Genomic DNA, 12,280 nt, shown 5'->3' with positions numbered 1-12,280 from the left:
ATTCAATGTTTTTTTTGATTGAAATCCTGATTTTTTATCAAAATCAGGATTTCAGCAGCTACTTGGTGAATGTCTGCAAACAACCAGAAATACATTCGACTGTGAGCCATAATACCCACAGGATTAAGAAGACGATTAAGTTTAATTTGTAGGAATTTATTTATGGTAACAAAATTTTGAATTGTGTGCAATTATTTATATCTGACGTCTCAGTATTAGATAACATTTGTGTGTTTATCCAAAAATAAATCAAATATTCAGGGACATCAAAGGGCAACAACAATTGGAAATTATGTTAATGTTATTCCATAAAATAATGTTAATTTTGAGCATAAATATGATGGATGAAGCATCTCATAAACTAATAAGCCTCTCTGTATCTCATCCAGTGTGATTTCACCCCAAACGGGTGAATAGATAAAAAGCTTCCGCAGCTTGTAGCGCCTCCAAAATGTGTTTACGCGTTTCAGAATTGGGAAAAGTGCATAAAATCCCAAATGTCATGTATTCTGTTTGGTTTTCATGCCTCTTTTTGTATTCAGTCCAGTCGTTGCTTTTACCTGAAGAAGTGATTGCTTTTACCTGAAGGATCCCCGCAGAGTTCTGTTCGGCGAGAAACTCAACATTTCTCCCGACGGTCTTTCATCCGCCTCCTTTTCCTTTCATGCATTAAGTGTTTATGCTGCAGGGGGCGCAGTCAACGAAAGGTCAGGCCTCACGCGGAGAGATTTAAAAATAGACCAAACTAGACTTTGCTGTAATGTCAGACTAATGCAGCCCAAGTGAAATTGATTTGGTTGACTCAAAGCAGAATGTACCGGTGTGGTTTCCCATAATGCAACCCGATGTTGGAAGTCACTTTAATACGGCAGTAGTGAAGGGAACACACTGCAGTGTTAGAAAGAGAAGAGAGACTGAGCGTGAGAAAATATTATGTTGTCCACTATTTCTTAAACTAGAAGATGGGTGCATCTAAGCATGTGCATAGAAATCATATTAAACTCTATTAATGTCCTTTCTGGATGATCTCCATAACCACGTCCCTGCTTGTGATGTTGCTGTGATGTGTTGAAGACTGTCCTTCTTTTACCCTTCACAGTGATCAGTGACCTAGCTAACATTGTTTTAGCTTCAAATGTGTTCAAACAGTACTTTTTAACTCATTTATCAAGTATGAATGGAGGAAATTACATGAACTATTTTAAATTGGAGCATCAGTTGTTCTCCCGCTGCCCTGAGGTCAGAATAACTACAATTTCAGCAAGTTCCACTTGACAAAGGTCAAGACGCTTCAGTGTACATGAGAGGTTGTAACACACAAAAGCTCTGTCCTGTCCTTTCAGTTCAGGTTGGAAGAAACAAAGCAGATTTTTAAACTTCAGATCCAAACTACTGTTTAAAAAACTATCTTTAACATAATAAAATGTTACGAATAACTTGTTGTTGTTTTAAGGGTTGTAATATTAGATTTTCTCTCTTATTTTATTTCTGACTTTTAAATAAATAGTAACCTCATTCATATTTGCAGCGTGTTGCTCTTGGGGGAGCTATATCGTACGCTCATAGAGAAGCTATAGATTCCCTAAGCTGCTAAAAAGTCATATATTTAAGCGTTAATCTTGTGAATGTAATAACATTTTATTTCAGAGCGATAATGGATTTTTTTTTGCAACGCTGAAGGTTGGAATGGATGCAGACCGTTCACAGGTTGTAGAAAGGTTGCTGTTTTCACGAGGTCTCATTAAGGCGGCACCATAAATCCTCCCGGCTGCATACTGAGCATTTTTGTTCCCTGTCCTGTTATTTTAGTGAACATATTGCTGAGGAACATACGACGTCATCCCCATCGCTGCCTGTTTTACATCACTGCTTTTATCAGCACAGATAATGAAACCACCGTCTGCTTTCCTTCATGGTCTTCAGTGATGAGAAACCAGTGACATGTAGGCCTGTTACCCACACAAGTGTAGCCCCTTTATCAAGCTTTTCAGATGAATTAGAAACAATGCAACCATGTATTTGTACATTATGTTTTGATTTATATTTCTTCTAAAAGTCTGTACTTGGTGCAGCCTCATTAAAAAAAGCTGGTCGTCTGCTTTAATGGTTGTACACAATATTCAAACCCAAATAACAAAGGACTAGTGAATGATGATACTGTACAGCATAAATAGCTCCCATTTGTTCGTCGCCTGTGTGATTGCTATTGATCTCCCCGGATTCGGTTTCAGGGGGGTCTGCAGCCACATGCCAACGTGATTCATCATCATGCCTTCACATAAACTAATATGACCCCCTGTATAGAATCTCAATAGCTTTGTATGCAGATATGGATTATTGTGATTGATGGGAGGGGATTTAGGTTGAAATCTCTCTTGTTCTATTTCAATTGTTTTTCAAATGAAGGGATAAAGGGGGTTTTCTGGATTGGAGAGGTGTGGAGGAATATACCAGAAGGAAGATAAATGCTTGCCATTGAGGAGTGTTTGGTCAGCAGTATTTTACAGCGCATGTGTGCTTTGGAGGTAACCGAGTTTCACAAGGTTGATTGAATTTCAGATTATGCTTACCAGCATACATCTACATCCCGTCTGTTTGGCCTCTGAGCTACCTAGTGTTATATCGGGTTACTCTTCCAAAGCGGCACCTCCGCGGAAACCACAACAGATGAACACTGATAGTTACAAATCATTTGATTATGTCTCAGTATTTAATCTGCTGCTAACTCTCTTCCCTGGTCACGTCTCTGCGCTTCGTTTAATATTAATAATAACTAGACTTCCAACTCACACAACAAAGCATAGAAGGTGAACCGTTTCACGCCTTATTAACAACTTATAAAGTGTCTTTAAGGATTGAAATGGAAAGATTATGATAAATATCGTGTGTCTTCCAGGAGGCGGTGGGTGAGAATGTCATCGTCCACGGTGCAGCAGAGGACAGGAAGGAGAAAGTGCCCAGCCCCCATCTCAGCCAACTGGTGGTCCTGACTAACAGTGGGACTCTGTATGGACTAGCACAGAGAGTGGTGGCCACTGAGTCTCTGTAAGTATCCTCCACACACACACACACACACACACACACACACACACACACACACACACACACACACACAAACCACGCAGCGGTTCAAGTAACGATCAATGACACAATGCAATTATGCCTTAATACAGCCCACAACGTTATGGCTCTTTGTTTCTCAGGCATGGGGGAGTGGATTATTATCTAATCTGATATTAGCAGTGCTTGTTTCTTCTCATCACTTGTGTATCCCGCCAGTGGGGTCTCACATACCGGTTCATCAACACATTTTCTCTTATCAGCCAACGAGGCCGATTACACAGCCTGGCCGTCAACGGTTTGCAGTCCCCGCAGTATGTGTTTGTGTGTCGCTGCAGTTGAAAAGGAAAAAAAAAAACATTATTGAAATAGAGAGAGAGAATCGTTTTACAGCTAATTAGAATTCCAAGTGTTTCCCTATAGTTTGCCATTTTCTTAAACTCTTGAAATTTGTGACTCACTTACAAATGATTTTCTCCCTACATGGTTATTATATCCACACACACTACTCAAACATAATTAGGTTCAACTATCGTCAGGGCGACATCTTTGGACCTCGAACTGTCTGCGGTCTACCAGTGCCTCATGATGAAAGTCTGTAAAGAAATGCTGAATAGGCTTACACTCTCTCACACGAAGTGTTTCGTGTATCGGAGGCAGCCAACGAGCTCGGAAGAATATTGAAAGTAAAAGAGTGCAGAGGTGAACATATTTATTTCCTGGGTAAAGTTAGAAAGGAAAAGATCCTGAGGGGGGGGGAGACTTGCTCAGACTTATTCAGACTTATTCTGGGCAGCACGGTGTGGAAAGTTTTTTTGTCTGTCTGAAAAAGTGTTATTATAAAAGCAGCTAACCTTTGTGAGGAGCGTGTGGCTTTTTTTAAACCAAGGACCGACCAGCACCCAGACAATGCAGAGCTGTGTAAGGTGTCCTTCTCGCTGTTGTGCAGGTGTCGTCTTTATAAGCGTGATCAGATAAGTGTGAACGACAAGGCGGGCTCCTTCTTTCCCACACTGCATGTTGCCGAGGTCAACACAAGCTGTTCCAGCCAACCTTAATGTGATTTCCTTTGTACCACGAGAAGAATAAATGTCCATGGTGCATATTTATGGGGCTGCTGGCTGTATTTAATGCTGTGCTTTCAGATTTGGCGTTTAGCAGACAGCACTTATTAATATTATTAACGAGTAGTACTGTTGGGGGTTACCTGTGTACTTGGCGGGGTGGTATTGTTGCAGATGCTTTATGGAGCATTAGTGTGGCCAGGGATTGTAAAGCTTATCTAAGGCTTCTGCTTTTCAGTTTTTACCAATTAAACCAAAAAAAAGGAAACTTAGCTGTTATGTTCCCATGCAACCAAAATGTGTGTTGCTAAGAGACACTGATCAGCATCATTTAGAGAGGTCTTCTACGTAAAGTTTTTAAAACCATATACTCTATCTCCATCTTTTAGTATTCAAAATATACAAGAATGCTCTCGTTTGTTTAAAAACTGAATAATATTGTCGCTCAGATTGCTTCATCAGCTGATTCAGGAACAGGACGATAGATGCTCAGATTGACAGGGTCGTTTTGGGTCCTACTGGCAGGAGTGGCAGGAGGCTCCAGTCTTGCTGAGTTGTTTTCTTCTCGTACATTACGCTGTCCAGTCATTTGTGTTGTTCTCTCTAAAGAAAACGCTGTGTGAGTGGCGCTGTACTGCAGCGGTCGTGACTCCTGAACTCAAACCTCTGTGTTCATTCAGTTTCTGGTAAAACTACAAAGCCATTGGTGACTCAAATGGCCTCTATTGTGTCGAACCTTTTTGTTTGGCCCTGTATTTCTTTTTCTTTCTGCTACTTCACTTCGTCAGCATGTTATTCAAAGATAACTGAAATCAATCTGCATGCTTTGTTGGGCATAAATGATGCTTCGCCTCATGAGGTGAGACTAGAAATCAGAAGGAATTGAGAGACAAGAGGATCATTTATGTCGTGACAACACTGGAGTCTGTTTATTACATCAAACTAATGATCACGGGGGGAGAGATTACACTGCTGCAACAGTGGAGAAGGGTGTTTAAACAGTACAAGTAATTATATTGACAGAAGACTTTTAGGAGACATGCAACATATTGGTACCGGGTAGCATCAGTAGTAGTAAGTTTAGCAGAGGTAACAGTAACAGAGATGACAAAATATTGTGCTGATGAGTGAAAAGGTAACATCTAGAGTGTCGAACCAAAATTAAATCAAGAGTAATATTAGCTTTACTTGATAGATCTGTAGAGTAATACAAAAAAAAAAAAAAATTCTGTCACGCTGGAAAATCTTTCAGACCAAGGTATGCCACAACGGAACCAGATTAATTGGCTGTTTTGTGTTTTTTTCCTCAGTGTTTTTCTGGCTGAACAGTTTGAATCCCTCCAGTCCCACCTGGACACAATGATGCCTGCAGCCAAGAAGCCCTTCCTGCAGCAGTTTTACTCCCAGGTATACTTGCACCTGCTTTTTAAAGTAACTGTCATTTTTACTGGTGTACCAAACAACTGACTAAGACCAAACCGTCATGAATCACTTTGTATTTCATTATTTAATGATTCTTCAATGTATGATCACTCTGCATGCTTATCATGGACCTGCTTCTAAAGCTCGGATGACTTAAAACAAAAATATTATAAATAATATCCATCGATTTTTAATCCAATATGATTTATAATTCTTCAACTAACAGACACATTTAAGACTGACATATTGTCACATATGCACATTATCTTCAATATCATTATGCTCTGGGAAACGTTCCAGTTGCATTTACTCTTTTATTTGTAGCCACCAGTCTTGTCTTTCTGTTTTCTTTAAAAAGCCTATTTCACAGTAGAGCAAAATAACCATGTAACTGCGACCCAGCATGCATTGCTGTTCTTGATCAACAAAGGAGAAAATTGGTTGTCAATGCCGGAAGCTCTTTCCTTATTTTGTCAACTTGACATTTGAAACGTGCCGATAGAGACAGCCAGGTCTATTTTCCCCAAACATTAAATGAATGTCACGTCCTATGATTTCACTCTTGGAAATATTGTGCAATCGATGATTTCATGTCCGCCGCATAAAGTGTTCATTGTGTACATAATAGTCCAAAGAATGTTGAATATCACTCCCATACGTGTCTTCTCCCTTCCTTCACTCAGACGGTGTCCACAGCCAGTGAACTTCGGAAACCGATATACTGGATTGTAGCCGCCAAGGCCATCGACTATGAACAAATGTTGCTGCTGATGGCTGGCGTTAAATGGGACATTAGGGAGATAATGTCGCAGCATAATGTATATGTGGACGTCCTGCTAAAGGTAATGTTGCATAAGAGATGTTGATGTGACATGTGATGTGCTGGCATGTGGGCTGGATCTGATAACGATTGGGATGGATATATTTATTTGTTTGTTTTTTGCAGTTGGGAAATATAGTGGCTACCATGTTCGCAAAGAGTGGTTAATTTATTATTATGGAGAACCATTAGCATTCATTTGGAGTTGGGGGTGTAATTCCAATATTCACTCTCCTTTTAGCACTGTTTTGGTCTCCACCAACTCCTAAGGGAGTGTCTAAATGCTCCACTTAGCCTTTTTGGGATGGGCAGCTAGCGTCAGTTTATCGGAGCTTCTTCTGGAAACGAGGTTGATGAGAGTGGTGAGAGTTAACCAAAACAACGAGCTGAAAAACTCTAAAACACAATGAAAAGCTGCGAGGAGTCAGTTCGTAAAAAACATCTGTGCATTTGTTACGATAACTGACCTGTTACAGTCTAATCAGTCTCTTCTTCCAACACTCATGTCCCTGTTTAAATAGTTTTTTGTGTTCTTGTTTATTTTATATTCGGGAAAAGTTCAGAATTGTTCAAAATGTCCCAATATTAATTTTTTTTCTCTCCAAACAAATACTAAGTGTACACTGCAGCCCCCTCATGTGTCATGCGCTATCTTCAATAACAAAAAAAAAAGTGGAACACACAAAAAGGCTGCTGTAATAGAGTTGCTTTTATTTAGCAGGGATTTTCCACACAGTGTTTTTGTTGTACTTGAGAAATCCAATCTGGACTTATCCGTTTAACATCTGTGTCATTTACATAAAGCGTTGCACTTTATTCCACTTAAAGTTGAGCAGTTCCTTGTTGTCCCTCGTGAGTTTAAATTCATTCAGGGACCTTTAATATTAATTATTAGGGATGGGGTGAATAATTTAGTACAGAGTGGTTGAGCTGTTGAGAGCTGCATGCAGATCTCTCCTGAAATTTCAGCTTTGTTAAAGAGATTGGAGTTCACCGGTCCCTGAAGTATTTTTGAAATTGACAGTTTTCCACTAAATGTGTGTCTTTATGCATGCTGGCCCCTTCATATTATAAATGTTGCATAGAGGTGGAAGGACACACGGCACTAATCTGCTCACCTCTGACATTCAGAGACAGAAAGGTCTGAAGGGCTCGCCGCGGTCTGAAATCCTGAACAGACCGTCGGTAAACCAGGACGGATCCCTGCACACGCATCAGCATGTCTTATAAAGCTGTCCATTAAATCACAGTTCCAGGCGCTGTTGAAATAGATAAATAAATATGTACACATCCCGTCACAGTTGAAAGTTTTCCGCTCCAACTCGCCTATTTGCCTTTCCTGAGTGGCTCGTAGATCTTTGTTTGGCTCTGATGGCTTTGCCGTTAAGTCAATCTAATTAAGCTTATGGGCTAAACTGCCTGAGGGGGGAAATCTCTGTTTCGCTGGCCGACCTTGTCAAAACGGTCCAGCTGATGGACTGACGCGGTGCACATTTCGTCTAGCGTGTGCTTTTCCCCCCCATCAGGTGCTAATAGCCTTCCTCCGCCGACTTGTCAGACACTAGTAATGCGTGCCGATTGCGTTGTGTGCATTGATTGAAAAGTGCGCGCTACATTTTTGCCGTGGTGCATGCAGGAGGATGTTTTATTCATGAATTCGGAGTTGATCACCAGCATTCAACAATGGCATTGATTTGCATATAAAGTGGCGAGGAAATGCAGCAGCAGAAACTATTGTGGAACTGTTTGTGAATGAATAACATTTCATTCTTGGCTGGAAAAACGCACGGCAGTCGTGTACGCCTTAAAATCCACCTTCATTTTTTTTAATATGACAGTTTTGAATTAATTTTGTCGGAAGGGTGTTTGCAAAACCCACACTGGAAAACCGCGTGCTTGGGACACATTAGTATGTGCAGTCTTTACGCACTGCCATTTGTTCCTGTAAACAGCGACATCACGTCTTAATTGTGTGATATCATCCATAATGGAACATTTCAGAGTGCAGTGAGCACACAGCGGTGCGTAGCTGAAACCCGTCTCCATGGCCCACGGCACATGTAGCCGTGGGCCACTGGTGACCGGGACTGTGTCGTACATCTTTGTGTACTGAAGAAGAAAGGAGGAACATTCCGAGAGATGTTGAAGCAACACCCTCGTGATTTGTCTTTTTTTATGTACTTGGGCATGGAATTTATATTTTGTCGCAATAAATGGTGAGATAAGGTATTGAGGAGATGTGAGCAAGTCTCCAATGGAATCTCAACATGGTTTCTACAACCCAGTTCGCATTAGGACTTATGTACAAATCCCGAGAAGAGCAAATTTGTGTGTAAATGAACGTTCCTTTCATACTTTATAAATGAGACCAAATAAAAGCATTTAAGGCAGAGTAAACAGACTATCTCATTCTATTAATTTCTTCCTCTCGATGTTAAAAGAAGGCTAAAATGATTCATTAACATTCTACGGCAGAAGAAATTCTGTAAATGTATTCTGAGACCCCATAATAAAATCTGCCACGACCCACCTGTGGGTCCTGATCCAGGCTTGTGGGAATGACTCTATTAGACGAAGCAAATGAAAAGAGCCCGCAGCTCGACTGTAAGCTGCTGCGTTCACATCAAAGTTAATGAATGAGTCCAGTTGGAATGTTCCCAAATCTGAGAACAGAACTCAGCGGCGCACAAATGATTCGTTTAACGCATGATTTGTGGCTCGATGGATTCGAACTTCCTGCCCCCGTCTGCTCAGTACTTCAGGATTTTTTTGCTCATCGGTTCAAGAATGCAAAATCATGAAATTAGCTCCGTTAAGTACAATAACTCAGACGTGCCGTGGGCTGGGGAACATTATTTGGCCTTGATTGATTGCCTGTATTTCTAGTAATACCACTGTTTAGAATGAGCACTTTATGTACAGTGTGTACTGTGATAATAAATAATAAATAGCTTCATTTATGAAAAGAGATTGATACAATCCCCTAATGCAGACTGTAAAATAATTATGCTTTATAACACGGTTCAGCTTCTTTAAGTAGCTGAGAGCAATGAGAGGAAATGTATCTGTATGTTGTTCATGAAGCCTTTTATTTTATTTATGTCTTCCAGTTGGGAAACCAATGTTGTATTTGTCACATTGTGGCTTGTTTCCTTTATAAAAGTCTTATATAGTACATAGGTGTGTTTACTATACCTTGCACAAGCTGATAACCATCAGATATTATGGATATGTATTTATAATAGATTCGATACAATGTTTTTTATTCAGGTAAACAGTGATCCACTATGATATATGCTAGATATCGATTATATATGTTGACGTGAATTTATTTCTGCTACTTTTTTTTGTTAACTCTTGAATGTGTTCACCCTTTCCAGGAGTTTGAGCAGTTTAACAAGCGGCTGCAGGACGTTTCCAGACATGTGCGCATCCCGCTGCCTGTGTCCAACGTGCTGTGGGAGCACTGCATCCGCCTGGCCAACAGGACTCTCGTAGAAGGGTACGCACTTCACAAAACACCTCTTCAGCATCAACGGGACGTTTGTGCAGTCTGGCATCATTCTGCCGATGTTGCAGCCAAAGCTAGTTTTTTGCCACTATGAATGTGTCAAAACATAGAAAAACACAGTTCAGAATTAACGCGCATAATGTGTTCCTTCTGTGTGAAACAGCGACTCTAAACAGTACCTGTTCACAACATTTAGGCAGAGGGTGTTGAGACAAGTCGTGTTTCAGTTCCTGTGACTTTTCCTGAGCACGATGTTCCTCTCTGTACACTTTGTTGTGCATTTTCTATTTTTTCCCCACTGAGAGCACTTGAAGAGTAAGAGCACAAGTCCAGACTGCAGTTTGTCCTTGAATTTTTCACGGCAGGCCTCCCACACAACTAACAACAATCTCTATATCGAGAAAAACATGCATATTCAAGTTTGAGTTGGACTGTTGTCATCAACTCAAACACATTTAGGGAGGAAAAGCTTCAAAAGTCACACGTTCTGTAATTATCCTACGTGCTATGAATCCACTTTTACCGAATTCCTGTCTAATTATCTTTTAATTGCCGTTCTTTGTGGAAATGTTGCAGCTTAGATAGCATTTCATACCCACATAAATACATGTATTTAATAATAGAATAAGTGATAAAAAATAGAGAGGTATAAATAGTCAGCAATACCATGTTTGTGTATTCAATATTTATTTTGGGAAATCTCAGCAGCTCTTCAGGAAGCAGTTCCGTGCTATTCATGTTGAATGGATACTGTGCTGCAGGGAGGAAGGAATTGTGCACAAAACACGCAGATTGCTCAATCCACATTTCAGCGTTATGAATGATTCAGAACCGTAATGTAACCAAGCTAAATACAGTGCCGATGGTACATTTTAAGTCCGTCCTGGGTTTCTTTTTCACTTGAATGTGTTTTTACTCTACAGTTGTAAAAAGAGCCCTGAAGCTTGTCCACTTACCAAACAGCATTTATGAGCGATCGCATCGCCGTCATTTGAAGCCCCCGACTCTCATCCACTACGCTTTGAGAGATAATGATCCAGGAGAAGTGGAATTTTTTTTTCTTCCTCCCTCTATCCCTTGGTTTGAACATCTGCACATCATAAATTAAAAAAAGAAAAAAAAAAATCTTTCCAAAAAGCATGTTGTCAAGCACCATGAAGGCCAGGGGAAATTACCTACAGTACATAAGAAACCCGGAGACCGTTGCCAAGTTCCTTCGGAGTAATCCCCGTAGAAAACCACTCTAAATTCCTGCCGTCTGTTCTCCCCTCGTGCTGGCAACCCTCGCCGCCAGTCGGACATCGCTCCATCGGGGCATTGCATGACACGGCCCACTCTCACAAACCGTAAAATGCTCTTGACACATCCCTTGTAATGCATTTCACCATTTTCTCCCTTGTAAGCGACACATTTGGGTCGTGACAGGTGATACAACGCCTCAGCAACAGCGTCCCCGGAGTGTGTGTGTGTGTGGGAAGTGGGGTTTTAGATCGAAGGTGTGATTAGCGCCCCCTCCATGGGGTTGAAGCGAGTCGTTAACGGCTGATAATTATCGTAAGGTCACACACGTTTCATTGGGAACAAGGAATCGGCTGAGGCCAAAGTCCTTCCCAGTTAATTGGTTCAGGTTATAGTGAGAGTGTTTCTGGGGTTGTAATGACAGCGACGTAAAGTTGTTTAGGTTCAAAACAAATGCTTGTTAAGTGGTTTAGTGCTTGCAAAAGTGTTGAAAGAAGGAGAGAGAACATCATCAGTGAGTACTGGACATGTTTACCTCGCAGCACATTTGCTGAGCGCTTTTCTTCCCGTTGCGTAAGAGAACTTTGAAACTCTTTCCGATGAACAAATGGCCCATTACGACTGGTTCTCCCAGTCCACTTCCTCCACACAAACACACGTCTCCCACCCCTCTGGCACAGCGAGGCTGACTCCTCATATTTGTTTGTTTTCACTCCGACTTCGCTCAGCCTGTTGTTCAATTTCTCCGTCCAGCTCTCGTCTCCCCTTGGACTCGCAGGAATGGCCCTGTTGGCACTCCGAGCCGGAGCTCAGGGGCTCGGCGGCAGGCCTGACGAGCGTAAGAGTGAGAGAGGGAGAGTGAAGATGACAGGGAGAGGTGATGAAAGAGAGAGAGAGGGGGGGGGGTGAGGCAGAAAATGGAAACAGAAGAGAGGGAACGTGCGGTGTGAGACAGAGCAGACCTGTTTGTGCGGCGTGTTAATGTAGTAATGTCACAGGCTGACCTGCCAGTGGACAATGGCCTCTGCTGCCAAACACCTGAAACACACACACACACATGCATGTGTACTCCCACCCTCACGGTACAGACGGAACAACCTGATGTCATATTTAATATCGGACACACGCAGGACTCATGTTCGTCCTTTCAGTACATGAAACCTG

General features: G+C 41.4%; 1 protein-coding gene across 2 annotated transcripts in view; it reads left to right on the top strand.

The window, feature by feature from the left end:
• Nucleotides 1-12,280, top strand: part of vps50 (VPS50 subunit of EARP/GARPII complex) — an 80,060-nt gene that overhangs the window by 65,080 nt on the left and 2,700 nt on the right. For both annotated transcript variants that reach the window (XM_084033071.1, XM_084033072.1), the window contains 4 exons: nucleotides 2,897-3,045; nucleotides 5,435-5,531; nucleotides 6,230-6,388; nucleotides 9,747-9,868. In XM_084033071.1, the coding sequence (XP_083889197.1) occupies nucleotides 2,897-3,045; nucleotides 5,435-5,531; nucleotides 6,230-6,388; nucleotides 9,747-9,868 (527 nt within the window). The remainder of the gene's footprint in view (nucleotides 1-2,896; nucleotides 3,046-5,434; nucleotides 5,532-6,229; nucleotides 6,389-9,746; nucleotides 9,869-12,280) is intronic.

The sequence above is a fragment of the Eutrigla gurnardus genome (genome assembly GCF_963514095.1).
Source record: "Eutrigla gurnardus genome assembly, chromosome: 17".
In the NCBI taxonomy this organism is placed as follows: domain Eukaryota; kingdom Metazoa; phylum Chordata; class Actinopteri; order Perciformes; family Triglidae; genus Eutrigla; species Eutrigla gurnardus.
The sequence above is the reverse complement of the archived record's forward strand: the minus strand, read 5'-3'. Positions and strand labels throughout refer to the sequence as shown.